This window comes from Mus caroli, unplaced genomic scaffold (assembly GCF_978045245.1).
Source record: "Mus caroli unplaced genomic scaffold, Mus_caroli_1 scaffold_10, whole genome shotgun sequence".
Taxonomy (NCBI): Eukaryota; Metazoa; Chordata; class Mammalia; order Rodentia; family Muridae; genus Mus; species Mus caroli.
In genome coordinates this window covers 21,990,439-22,004,141 of record NW_028227265.1, presented here as the reverse complement: position 1 = coordinate 22,004,141, position 13,703 = coordinate 21,990,439, and the positions used below count along the sequence as shown (strand labels likewise).

Sequence of the window (13,703 nt, the reverse complement as noted above, 5' to 3'; positions counted from 1 at the left end):
ATGCTTTGAACCTTTTTAAGGATTTTTGTTCAAAGCAAGCCTGCCTCAGTCCTGTGTGTATAAACATGGCTTTGGTCCTGCCTGGGGAGCCGGGAGAGGAGGTGATGGCTGAGGTTCCCTGAGGGCACGGGGAATGGATGATCTGTGAGAACCAGTCCAGGCTGCGTGGAGATTAATGGTGTGAGGAGGACTTTCCCTCCCTAGGGGCGGAGGAGCCTGGGAGGCAGCTGCAGTAACTGATGGAGCAGCTCATTCTAAATACCTGGCTTCCCTGCTTTCCCAGCCTGTGTCCATCCCCTAAATCTCTACCAATACGTAAAATGTGCTGTGACTTGACACATTCGCTGGGACAGGTGAAGGCTGTGTTTTAAGGGGACCTTCTGCTTCAGGAAACTGTTCGTGCCTTGTTAGATGGAGGGCTGTGATGACCAAGTAGTTCTGGGGACATGGGGGCATACATGGGGACAGTGGGGTTGGGGGGCAGATAGTATGAGTCTGCATGGACTTTAAGGATAGCCCCTCTTCCTTGCTTTGGACTGTGGTTTCTGTCCTGCCAGGACTCCTCACTGCTTGCTCCATCTGTCCTGTGACAGCCTTTGACTATTAAATGTGAAGGTTCATTTCATTCAATCCTCTGCAGTGGTCACATGTCCATTTAGAACCCTTCTCTCTGTGCCCACCATGTGCAGGTGACCCACAGATTTCAGTTTCCAGCCTCTGCCTCTGCCCTGAGCACCACACCCTTATTTGAGGACTCAGTAGTTCTTGTGGATGTCAGAACACCTTGACATGGCCACCATAATGTCCCAATCTAACTTTCCTGCCTCCTCCTGAGTGGGACTCCCTTAGTGTTCCATGTTCCAAGGTCTAGATCACCATAAGTCAGTGAGGCCTAGGTGTGGGCTCGGGAACCCTGCCCCCTCTTGCTAACTCCACTTAGTAATCTGTTTCACAGTTCTCTTGGTATTTACCTTGGCAGGCTCAACCACTTTTAAAGTTTTCCTTTATTTTATTATCATTTTATAAACGATGTGTATATATATATATATATATATATATATATATATATATATATATATGGATTTGTACATATGGAGGAGGCCAGAAGAGGGTGTTGGATCCCTTGGAGCCAAAGTTACAAGCTGTTGTGAGCTTCTTGAAGTGGGTGCTAGGAATTGAACTTGGGTCCTCTGGAAGAATTGTGAATGTTCTTAACTACTAAGCCATCTCTAGCTGCTGCCCACCTCTTTTTTCTTTTTTTTAAAGGCTCTCCTTTAGCTCAGACTTGGCCCAATTTTAGTTAAGTAGCGGAGAATAACCTTGAACTCCGATCTTTTGTGCCTCTGCCTTGTGCTGGGATTGTTTTTATGTGACCTTTCTCCTCTGCCTTCTTCCCTCTAGCTTGTTTATTGCACTGCAACCAGAATGAGTTTTGAAGATACAAATTATAATTCCTATAAGTACCATTCTGTCGTACTTAAGATAGTGAAAACCAAAACCCAAACCAGACCTATTAGAAGGCTGGCCCACAGTGCGCTGCAGGGTTTGGCTCTGACTGTCACTTTGCCTCATTTGGATCACATACCAGTCCAGCCCCATTCACCTCTGCTAACTCCTTGAATGTGTCTCGGTCATTGTGCCCCAGGGCCTTTGCACATCTTCCTCATACCCACTGCCACCCGACCTGCTGTGTGAAACCTCAGGTCATCATGGGATTGAGCTGTTGTCCTGTGCTTTTCCTGATGTTCTCACCAGGCCAAGTAACATGCGATCTGTGACACTGTACACAACCATGCACGAAACCTTGTCACACAGAAGCCACTCTCCATCTCCTTGCTGTTGTCATTGGCTTTTCTTCCAGAAGCTTACAAAGGGGAGGCCCTAGAGGGAGGGGCTGGGTCTGTTTTCTTTCTCTAGCATAAGCAAGCTCCTAGCTTCTAGCAGGGTCTGACACATACCTAGTACCCTGTATCTGCTTCATGAATAAGTGAGTAAGAAGGAGAAAACGAACAAGTTAAGGGGCCGTGGTAGTGCTTGTCTGGCATGCTTGAAGCCCTGGGTTCTGTCCTCAGGACTGCATAAAACTGGGTCATAAAATTAGAGGTTAAGGTTCTCAGCTATGTAGTGAGGCCTTGGCCACCCTGCTCTACATGAAACCCTATTGAAAGGAAAAGAAAAGAAGAAAAGAAACATGTCTAAGTTGGTTTTGTACAGTGAGTCCCGTTTCCATAAGAGAGTTCCTGAAGCCCTCAGCAGACCAGGATTGCAGTTAGCTGTGAGGAGGCTAGACTCCCTGCAGCAGCTACACAAAGGAGGCGTCTGGGCCAAGCTGGAGCCTCTCTTCCTCCCAGGAGGACACACGAGGTTTGACTGCTGGGGGCCCAGGGAGTAGGGGGTGAAGCAGAATCAACCTAGGTATTCTTCACAAGAGTTCTGGTGTTTACAGCCTAATTCCAGTGAGGTGGGAGAGACTTCATTTGTTAGGTACCGTTACAGTTGCGAGCCAGAGAAACCTCATAACGGTAAACCCAGGAAGCCCCTGGCTTCCTGTGCTGTGAAGGGGATGTGAAAGAGTCCTCTCTTTCAGTGGGGAGCTGCCAGCCCACGTGTGTCTGAGTTATGAGGAGCTGCGAAAGACCATTGACTCTGCCCGTCTGGAACTTGCCCTGGTTCAGTTTCTCTGTACACAGCATCTCACAGTGCCATGCAGCATGAACACTAGCCTGCTAATGAATGCTCTCTTGTTTTCACTTTCTCTGCTGGGCCTGCGGCATTTGGGACAGAGGGAGACAAGGTGGCTGGCCCCACCCAGCAGCTCTGCTAAGGCCAAATCCAGCCCTTCTTTATTAGCCTCAAACATTTGGTCTACCCTAGAACTACCCTACCTTGGTGTTCTCTCTCTCTCTCTCTCTCTCTCTCTCTCTCTCTCTCTCTCTCTCTCTCTCTCTCTCTCCAGATTTCCAGGTATATTCTTACATCTGCATTCCCCATTAGGATAAAAAAAGAAACCTTTTTTTTTTTCCTTTTGAAAGCTCTGTGTGTCCAGGGCTCATTGTTAGTGTACTCTTAGCATCTTAGGCAAGAGGCCCTGGCTTCTCTCTCCAGCACTAGGGCCGATACCTGTATGTACGTACTCAAATGCTGCCTGGTGTCTAAGAAGTCCAGAAGGGGGAATGTTATAGATAGCTGCGAGCCATCATGTGGATGCTAGGAATGGAACCTGGGTCCTTCACAAGAGCAGTGTGTGCTCTAAACTGCCAAGTCATCTCTCCCTGGCCATACACTTCGACTTGTCAGAGAGTGGTGATAGAGGACTCTGTGCTAGCCACTGGGATTCACAGAGATATGTGTGATAGTGATCTGTGACAGTGACAGTACTCCTGGGAAGGTGTGTCTGCCAGAGCTCTGGACTTTGTAATGGGATCATATTCTTTCAGCTTGCCATGACGGTTCCACTTTATCCAGTTCTCCCTTTGTTGGCATAAGGAAGGCAGCTTCCACCCTGTATGTACCCATCGTACTTATTAGTGCATATTCAAATAGCATGTGGGAGAATCCAAGGCTAGAAAGGGGGAAAGTAACTTAGCACCGGTTCTTTGCAGTCGGGAATTGGCGGCTCACAGCCACTAATGACCTGACTCTAGTTAGGAGAAAGAAGAGGAAGAGAGTCCTCTTACTGCGTAATTGGTGTACTCTGGGCCTTTAAAAAAGTGTATGTATGTAAGGTTGTGGTCTTGGTTAACTTATAGATGCCCTGCATCTTACTATGCTAATCTAATTGGAAGATTGAAAACTAGTGAAGCACAGCAAAACCACAGAAGTATAAAGAATAGCGAGGGGCTGGTGGGATGGCTCGGTGAGTAGACAGGCTCTCTGTGCAGCCACATGTCCCAGGCTTGATCCCTGGAACCCATGTACAGGGGCAAGGAGAGAACTGACTACATGCGTGCCTCACTGGGGCTCTAAGCACATATGTGCGTACACACACACACACACAAACACACACACACAAGGATGGGGAGAACAGCCAAGTCCCCTCTAAAATTAGTTGCAGTGTATTTCTTTCATTCTGGAAAAGTGGTCTGTTGAGAGTTTGACTGAAAGGCGCCTAGCTTCAGTGCTGTTCTGCTTTGGTCAATCTAAGCAAAGTCTGACAAGCTCTTCCTTGGTGGTACAAGCAAGGCTCCTGATATCAGCCAGCCTTTTCTGTGAGCTATAACTGTTAATAAAAGTTACAGATGTTTTCCCTGTAAGAAAAATGACAGGGCTGGAGAAAGGACAGCTCAGTGGATAAGAGCACTGACTGCTCTTCCAGAGGTTCAGTTCCCAGCACCCACATGGTAGCTCATAACCATCTCTAGCTCCAGTGCCAAGGGATCTGATGTTCTCTTTTTAACTCTGTGGGGACCAGGCATGCACACAGTGCACAGACATTCAAATACACACAACACTCATGCACCTTTTTTTTTTTTTAAAGAGGGGGGCTGGAGAGATGGCTCGGTGGTTAATTAACAGCACTGGCTGCTCATCCAGAGGTCCTGAGCTCAATTCTAAGCAACCACATGGTGGCTCATAACCATCTGTAATGGGATCTGATGCCCTCTTCTGGTGTGTCTGAAGACAGTGTACTCACATACATAAAATAACCCTTTTTTTTTTTTTTTTTTTGAGAGGGTTGCTTTTCTCCCAGAGGACCCTGGTTTAGTTCCCAGAGCCCACACTGAGTAGCTCACACACGATTACTCTAGCCGCAGAGGACCCAGTACCCTCTTCTGGCAGGTCCTTTTTATACTCTTGTGCATATACATCTCCCTTCAAACATAGAAATAGATATTTTCTAGATTTAGTTTTAATGTGTATGAGTCTGTGCTTGGTGCCTGAAGATCTTAGAAGAGAGTGTCGTATCTACAAATGTTCATTTCTGTCTCATTTGATCTCACCTCCTGTCTGTCTAATTAAATTGTAGACATTTCTCATCTGTGAGTGCTCCTATAAACAACTGTAAGAGACAATGACTTACTTAGTCATTTGGTTTTTGGGTTTTTTTTTTTTTTTTTGCAGCAGAGTCCCCCAGGCTGATCCCAGACTTGTGGTGTAGCCAAGGACCACCTTGACTTTTCATTCTCTTGCTTCCACCTTCCAGGGCTGGGACTGTACCTCCATGCCTGATTTGAAGACAAGGGCTCTTAAAAGCCATGATCACAGGCTGTTGTCTAGCTCAAGGGAAAGCACTTGTGTGGATGCACAGGCCCACATCTGCTCTCTAGCACTGAAAGACACAGTAGCTCTTGGTGTCATTTTTATACCTAAAAAGCGCATTGGTGGTAATCACTTAATCCCGTCAGCTGCTCAGGCAGGTTACGTTTGTTGTAGTGGAAGAGCTTATGTTTTGGAACAGAGTCTAACGTGGCCCATTCTGGCCCAAACCTGTCATAGACCCGAGGGTGCACTTGAAACTTCTGCTGGCTCCTTAGTGTGCTGTTACACTGGGCTGTGTGCTTTTAAGATAAGGTCTCACTTTTAGCTCAGTTAGGCCTCAAACTCAACATCCATCACCCTGCTGCTGCCTCCCAAGTGCTGGGATTACAGATGCTCACAGCCACGCCTTGCCGGCTGACAAGTTTGTCTTCTGCATTTGGCTTATTTGAATGAGAATGTGGGGAGCAAGAACACCATGTCTGCTGAGCATCCTTATCCCAAGGTTCTCTCTTCTTTTCCTGCTGGTGGTTCCCCTTGACCAGTTCCCCACATTTGGATCTGGCTGCCGTATCCCTGAGGTAGTTCACTGTTTCCATCTGTCCCGTGTTGCTGCAAACTTATGAGTGAACTCACTAGCTCTCCTCAGGCTGATGGCCTTGTTCTCTGTGTGGCTGTGTGGTGGACATCTTTGCTGGCTAGTAGAAGATTCTCCTGCAGTCTCGTTGCTTTTCCTCAGATCCTAGAAGCCACCCCATTGCTGTCTGTCCACTTCTATAAAGGAGCATCACAAAATTTTGGTGACTGGTTGGGACTTCAAACAGAAGACCATGGCCATGTGTGACAAGTATATTTGCTGAAGCTGGCTTGAGCTCACGGCTTTGGCTTTTTTACTAGAACTGATGCCTCTTGCCAGAGAAGTATTTTTATTATTATATGTTCCATTTTGCCCTAATTGAATCTGATTTCTGCCAACCCATGTTCTCAATTAGTCCCTGATTGTAGTTCCTGCTCTTTCTCTAAAGCTTGGATTTCTGAAGACTGCAGCCTTGTGGTTATGCTCTTAGGGATCTTTCCTATCATGTGAGAGAGAAAGAGAGAGGGGGGAGAGTAGGGGAGGGGAGGGGAGAGGAGAGTTACAGATGTTGTGAGCTGCCACATGGGTGCTGGGACTCGAATCCAGGTTGTCTGCAAGAGTAAAGAGTACTCCTATCCACCTAACCATCTCTCCCGCTTCTTTTCTTCCTACTGTAGTCCAGGCTGACCTGGAACTCACTGTGCTGACCATGTGGCCTTGAACTCACGCCAGTCCTCCTGCCCCAAGCTCCAGAGTGAACTAGTCCCGATTAGGTTTTGATTATTAGGCAATGCCTCCCATGGTAGTAGAAAGACTTATTGGAAGAGAAAGAGCCTTTGTCGAGTCCTGAGTGTGGTTGCAAGGAAGCCAGAGGGCTGAGAGGTGAGGGGCTGAGGCTGCTATTTATAATTAAGATTCCAGCATATGGTTTTCAGCCACACTTGAGCCTTTCAGCCTCTATGTGTGCTCCAGTCTGTCACTCAGTTAGCTAATGGTTTCTTTAGTCCCATTATACATTGTAAGTCTCCACAGCTCAGGTCTTTTTTTTTTTTTTTAGAAAATAATAGGTGTTCTGTTCTCACAAGTTTAAATTTTTAATAGCTTTGCCAATTAAAAAAAAAGAAACAAAAATTTCCAACTGTTCATTATGAAATTCACAAATGTGCAGAATCCGAAGGGTGAGGAGTCACCCAGCGCCCTCCACCTGACGTCACAGTGATGTTTCATCTTCTGTTTGTGCAGTATGCACATGCGTGGTGCATTTGTGTGCGATGTGCCTGTACAGGGTGCATGTGCAGATGTGTGGGTGGAAGGCAGAGGGGGGCGTCGGGTGTTTCACTGAGTCTGGAGCTAGGCTGGTGGACAGCAAACCCGAGTTATCCACTTACATCCACACCGGGCAGCACTGGGGTGACAGGTGTGCAGCCATACCAGGGCCTAGGAAGTTTTCTTCTTTTAATCTTACTATTTTTGTTTGTGTGTTTGAGTATTTTGCCTGGATGTAAGTGTGTGTACCATGTGAGTGCCTGGTGCTCTTGGAGAGCAGAAGAGGGTGTTGGGACCACTGGAATTGGAGTTACAGACAGTTGTGAGCTGGCATGAAGGTGCTGAGAATTGAACCCGGGTCCTCTGCAAGAACAGCCAGTACTCCTTAAGCCACTAAGCCCACAGATCTGACTTTTTAAATTTTTTTTATTTTTATTTATTTATTTTTTTGGTTTTTCAAGACAGGGTTTCTCTGTATAGCCCTGGCTGTCCTAGAACTCACTTTGTAGACCAGGCTGGCCTTGAACTCAGAAATCCGCCTGCCTCTGCCCCCAGAGTGCTGGGATTAAAGGCGTGCGCCACCACGCCCAGCTGCTTTATTTTATTGTTTTTTTTTATTTTGGAGGGTGTGGGGAATCATGCTTATGCAGAAAATGTTCTTACCTGCTCAGCCATCTCCCATCTTCCTGTGTGCATTTCTTTGTCTGAATTGTTTAAAGGTAATTTGAAGTTATTAGGACTTTTTTTTTTTTCTGGGAAATTGCAGTCTATTCTCCTATAAAAACCACCTGATAATCCCTGCAGATAGTCTCACAGTCTGTTATACATCTCCCAAGTGTGTTCTCATAGGCGCTGGCCATGGTGGCTCCCGCCTAGCCTTGCTTGGCTGCTGTCTTTGCGCCCTTCGGTCCCTTGTAATGGTTGTAGGACTTGGAAGGTTTTGAGGAGTTTGCTGCTGCAACCTAAAGAAGTCCTAGAGAAAGGTCCAGTGACTACAGGACAGCTAATGATGGGCTAGGCCAGGGGAAAGCTGAACACTTTAGCTTCTAGACATGAAGGTCAAGGTGGGCAGCAAAAATGGTAGCTTAGGAACTTCCTAGGCGCAGTCTTCACACGTGTCCCCCGAAGAATGTGCAGCGATTCCTCTGTTTTGCCACAGAGGGAACCAGTGCAGAAGTTAAGTAACTTGTGACTTGCAGAGTCGGTCCTTTGGCAGGAGTACTGAGATAGAGTCCAGAGTGCATGACTACAGCAGCCTGCTCAGCCACCATGCTGCCTTTTGGAGATATTTAAATCAACCACACAGAAAACAGCAACCCCCAAAAACAAACCAAAGCAAAACCGTGTGTCATTCATGGTTCTGTTCCTTCTGTTCCCTTCCCTTTTCCCCTTCCTTTCCTTTCCTTTCCTTTACTGGGTTTTCAAGGCAGGGTTTCTTTGTGTAGCCCTGGCTGTCCTGAGACTTGCTCTGTAGGTGTTTCTCAAAATTGGAGACCCTGCCTGTCTCTGCCTTGAGTGCTGGGATTAGTGTGTGTGCCACCATGCCTGCTTACGTCACAGTGTCAGTGGGTCAGGATTTAGGAGCAGCATGGTTGGGGACGTCTCAAGGCTCCATACTTGTTGGGCTGTTGTCATGAAGGGCTTTACTGAGGCTGACGGTCCGCTCTCAGGTGGTATGTATACTCATGGGCCTGAAATAGGCCTAGGAGGTCAAAGACTTCCCTAGGCTCTCAGAGTTTCTAAATTCCCACTGCTATTCTCCACAAGGAGAATTCAATAAATTTCTCAATGAGACTAACCAAAAATAGAGACAGATGCAAAGACCCAGCACAGGGCACAGAGATTTAGTGGGGAGAGAGATGCCTTGGTGGGTGTCTTAGTCAGGGTTTCTATTCCTGCACAAACATCATGACCAAGAAGCAAGTTGGGGAGGAAAGGGTTTATTCGGCTTACACTTCCATACTGTTGTTCATCACCAAAGGAAGTCAGGACTGGAACTCAAGCAGGTCAGGAAGCAGGAGCTGAGCAGAGGCCATGGAGGGATGTTCTTTACTGGCTTGCTTCCCCTGGCTTGCTCAGCCTGCTCTCTTATAGAACCAAGACTACCAGCCCAGAGATGGCACCACCCACAAAGGGCCTCTCCCCCTTGATCACTAATTGAGAAAATGCCCCACAGTTGGATCTCATGGAGGCAGTTCCCCAACTGAAGCTCCTTTCTCTGTGATAACTCCAGCCTGTATCAAGTTGACACACAAAACTAGCCAGTACAATGGGCCTGGAAATCCAAAACACTGCTCCCTGTCTTACTTCAAAGACCCTGGGATTGCTTGTCTTTTTGGTTAGGCCCTATGAGTATTTTCTTTGCATGTATTTTTGCACACCAGAGGGGGGCATTGGATCCCATGGGACTGAAGTTATAGAAGGTTGTAAGTTGCCATGTGGGTGCTGGGAATTGAACCCAGGGCCTGTGGAGATCAGCCAGTGCTCTTAAACATGGAGTCGGTCACATTCCCTGAAACTGGAGTTATGAGTTATCATGTGGGTGCGCTGAACTGAGCCCAGATCCTCTAGATGAGCAGCCAGGGCTCTTAACCTCTGAGCATCTCTCCAGCCCCATGTTTGGTTTTCTTTGAAATTATGTGTATATATTTGTGACTGGGTGTGGGTGTTGGTTGCCCTTGGAGACCAGGAGAGAGTGTCCGATCCCCTGAAGCTGGAGCTTAGAGTGGCCAGATGTGACTGGTAGGAGAGGAACTCAGGTTGTATGTACAAGTAGTCCATGCTCCTAACTGTTGGACTCTCTCCAGCCCTACTGTTAAGTTCGTAAAGGCTGTGTCTGTCTTAGATTGGAAGCTGGCTTTTACTTCTCTCCCTCCTGGGAGGAGAAGGATCACCAGTAAGTGCTCAAATTTACCTTAGTGTTTGTGGAAACTCTTTATCCATGGACTACCTTGATTGAGAGCAGTGGATCTCAACCTCTGCGTTGCGACCTCTGGAGCTGGGGACTGGCAGGGTCTGAATGACCCTTTCATAGGGGGTCACCTAAGACAATCAGAAAACAGATATTCATATCATGATTCATAACAGCAAAATTACAGCTATGAAGTAAGTAGTAATGAAAATAATTTTATGGTCAGGGATCACACAACATGAGGATCTGTGTTAAAGGGTCATATTAGGCAGGTTGAGAACCACTGATAGATTACAATATGGTACCCACCATTAACACATGAAATGGAGTGCTGAGTTGGGTGCAGGGCAGGTGAGGAAGGAGAATCTAGCATAGGACTAGATCCTTTTCAACCTGTGATCATCTGCCTGCTAGTTCTCTCTGTGTAACTATTGAAAGACTGTAAGATGGAGGTTCCAGTTCCTGACTGGACCAAACTGAGGAGAATTAGTGTTCATTGTAGGTAGATACTTACCTGATTGGAAGCTATGAGTGTACCCAGACTCAGGGCAGCTAGAACTGGGGTGTGTGCAGGATGTTTCTTGTTTTGTTCATCCTATGTGTAGTAGCGTGACCCCAGTTTTTTCTATGCCCCATCAGTAGCCTTGTTCCCTTGGAACAAGGGAACACAAATCAATAATGTAAAGATGTTGTAGCTAATGTCTCATATAAAATGTCTTGAGAGACTGTGGGTTTCCTACCTGTACAACATGCAGAGCATTACCATTTAGCACACCCACCCCACTCTGCTTTTTATTTCACAAGGCACATTAGAAAGGGCAGGGAAGCCCTGCCGGGAAGCCAGGGCCGCTGATTTAAAGACTCCTAACTTGTGCATTTGACTCAATCTGTCCATGTTGCATTTTGTATCCAACAGTGGAGAACACACAACTGACCCTGAACCTGCAGACAGAGAACAAAGGCAGTGTTGTCTCGGGAGGAGAGCTGACAATTTTCCTGGATGGGCCAACTGTTGATCTGGGAAGTGTGCCTAATGGCAGTGCAGTGACAGACGGTGAGTGCCGCCCTGCTCCCCAGGCTGTGCCAGGATAGGGTGGGTGGACAGCCATGCTAGGGGCTTGGTTCTCTGCTAGGTATCTTGGTTAGAGCCTCTTTAGTGGCCCTGCCTTAGTGTTAGCCCTGCCTCCTCTTAGTCTCCCAGATGAAAACATAACATGGTTCTCAAGGACCAAGATAAATGTCACAGCTCTGTGTGTGATTGTTTGAACTGAAGGCAGAGAAAAGCATCTCTTCACCCCATATGGGCCTTGAAAATTAACCCCTCTAACAAACGTGCTTCTAGTTAAATCCCCTGGGGAGCTTGAGTGTGCTCCTTTGAGATGCAGTTGGCTGGGTAGGGATTGCGTATCCCTGTGGAGACATGAACCAGCAAAGCGGGGCAGGCTGAAGCAGTGGATAGTGCCTCCTGCTCTGTCCCACCTGAGGGTTGGGAGTCTTGCTAGTTTGTTCCATTCGATCTAGTCTGAAATTAGTCACTTCTGGATCTAGCAGGAAATTATTTCATGGAGTCTAAGGTCTGAACTGGGTTGCTTCTCTCTCCTTTTCCTCATTAAGTGTTTTGTTAGGTGTGGCGTAAGGTGGAGCTCCTCAGGCTAAGTACACTTTTCTGTAGCATCAGGGGTGATGTGTGCGCTCTTAATTCAAAGGCAGGGTGCAGTTTCAGCGGTGGGGAAGAACTTAGCTGTTGAGACATTTCTGCTCTGGGTCTGGAGATAGCCCAGCAGTTAAAGCGCTGGTTGTTCTTGCAGAGAACTTGTGTTTGGTTCCCACCATCTACATGGCAGCTCATAACCATCTGTATCTCTAATTTCAGGGAATCTGACACCTTCTTCTTACCTCCACCACACTAGGCACACACGGTACACAAGCATTACATGCAGACAAATAAATAAATAAATAAAGTCTCACCAAAGAAAAGGGCCTTGTACCAGGCTTTGCTTTGATTAGAGTACTTTTGGGTTTTTTTGTTTGTTTGTTTGTTTTGTTTGTTTGTTTTGAAAAGACAGTTTCTCTGTGTAACAGCCCTGGCTGTCCTCTTTCTTTTAAACTTTTGTTATTACATAAAACATTTATTGTGTATGGCAAATGTGTGGAGGTCAGAGGACAACTTTGGGAATTGATTGTCTCTGAGGGATCTGGGGATTGGATCCAGGTTGTCAGGCTTGGTGCTGAGTGCCGTAACTGTGGCAGCACCATCTTTGTGTGTGTGTGTGTGTTCACAGCACTGGTTACATAGGCCATCGTATAAGCATGTCTGATGTACTGTGTGCATGTTCAACCTGGGCTCCTTCACCTTCTCCTTATCATTTTTCTAGTTAGTTCTTTTGGTTTTCAGACTTTCACTTCTGCCTTTATGTTATACAAATATACATAATTTTTAAAGACTTACTTTAATTATTTTGTGGTGTATATGTGGGTGTCCCCAGTGTCCAGAAGGAAGAACTCTGGAGCTTGGATTACAGATGGTTGTGAGCCTCTTACTTCATTTGGGTGTTGGGATCAGAACTCTGGTCCTCTGTAAGCAGCAATTGCTTTTAACCACTGAATTATCTTGCCAGTTCCATATCTGCATAATTTTTTCTTGAGATAAGATCTTATTGTATAGCTCAGATGGGCCTTGATCTCACTGTCACCCAAACTGCCTTACTGTGATATCTTGTCTTAGCCTTACCTAGCTGTTTGCAGGGCCTTTTAGATAAAGAGTGACTTGATCTACTTTACAAGCTCTGTTTGCATTGTGAAAATTTTCTCATTCCATGCATTCACTTGGCCCCTACCTTTGAGAGGCTGAAGTTCATCTGATGGATAAGGCAGGGAGGGCTGTGTGTTAGCATCTGGGATGTTCTTAAATGTCTTGGAGAAGAGGCACTGTTTCCCAAGTTTGAGTTCCAACTGTGTGATCTCAGATGATAATTCCTATTCTTTGTACCAGTGGCTACAGCTGCCAAGTTGTACCTGTCCCATCATGGTGGGTAACTCCTAAAACACAGAGGGAATTCTCTGCCTGGTGGGTAGCTCTCAAACAAGGGCCAATTCTCTCAGCATTTCTATCCTTTCTTGTGATTGATCCATTCTCCAGGATCACAGCCACCTTCAAGAGAATCCAGTGGGACTGCTATAGCTCCAGAGACCCGGCACCAGCCCCCCAGTACAAACTGCTTTGGTGGCAGATCCCGGTAAGTAGCCCTTGTTGGTGAGACGGCCCTGAAGTTACGGAAAATACACTAGCTAGTGGCAGGGAACTGTTCATTCAGAAACTTGGAAATTTCCTTTTCCTGCTCCAGACTGCTAAGGTGTTTTGGAGGGAGCACAGCACTCGCATTCTTAGGAGAGGCAGCAGTACACTGACAGTGACTGGGGGCTGGTGGGTCAGCCTTGTGGGTGAGGGAGACCTATTGAACAGACCGTGACCTCTTATCGGTTAGGGACTCTGGCGGTCACGATGCCTGGTGTACATGCTTCTTTGGATATAGGATTTTCTGACTGTGTTTCTTTCTAGGGGTGGCTGATGGTTTCCTTTGGCATATTGGTTAACATTTTCTATGCTGAGAGTCTGAGCTCATTCATACTTGTTATGCCTATTGGGGATGATGTCATTCTGCGTATTATTTCTCCTTATAACCTGTATTAGTGCTCTAAGCTCATTTCCATGGCAACTGAATTCCTAGGCAAGAGAATAGTTTTAAATGTCTT

The 13,703-nt window shown here is 46.6% G+C and overlaps 1 protein-coding gene across 1 annotated transcript in view; it reads left to right on the top strand.

Moving 5' to 3' along the window:
- Wwp2 (WW domain containing E3 ubiquitin protein ligase 2) overlaps positions 1-13,703 on the top strand; it is a 116,877-nt gene that overhangs the window by 33,581 nt on the left and 69,593 nt on the right. Inside the window, exons 5-6 of the mRNA XM_021171082.3 lie at positions 10,867-11,004; positions 13,090-13,186. Of these exons, the coding sequence (XP_021026741.1) occupies positions 10,867-11,004; positions 13,090-13,186 (235 nt within the window). The remainder of the gene's footprint in view (positions 1-10,866; positions 11,005-13,089; positions 13,187-13,703) is intronic.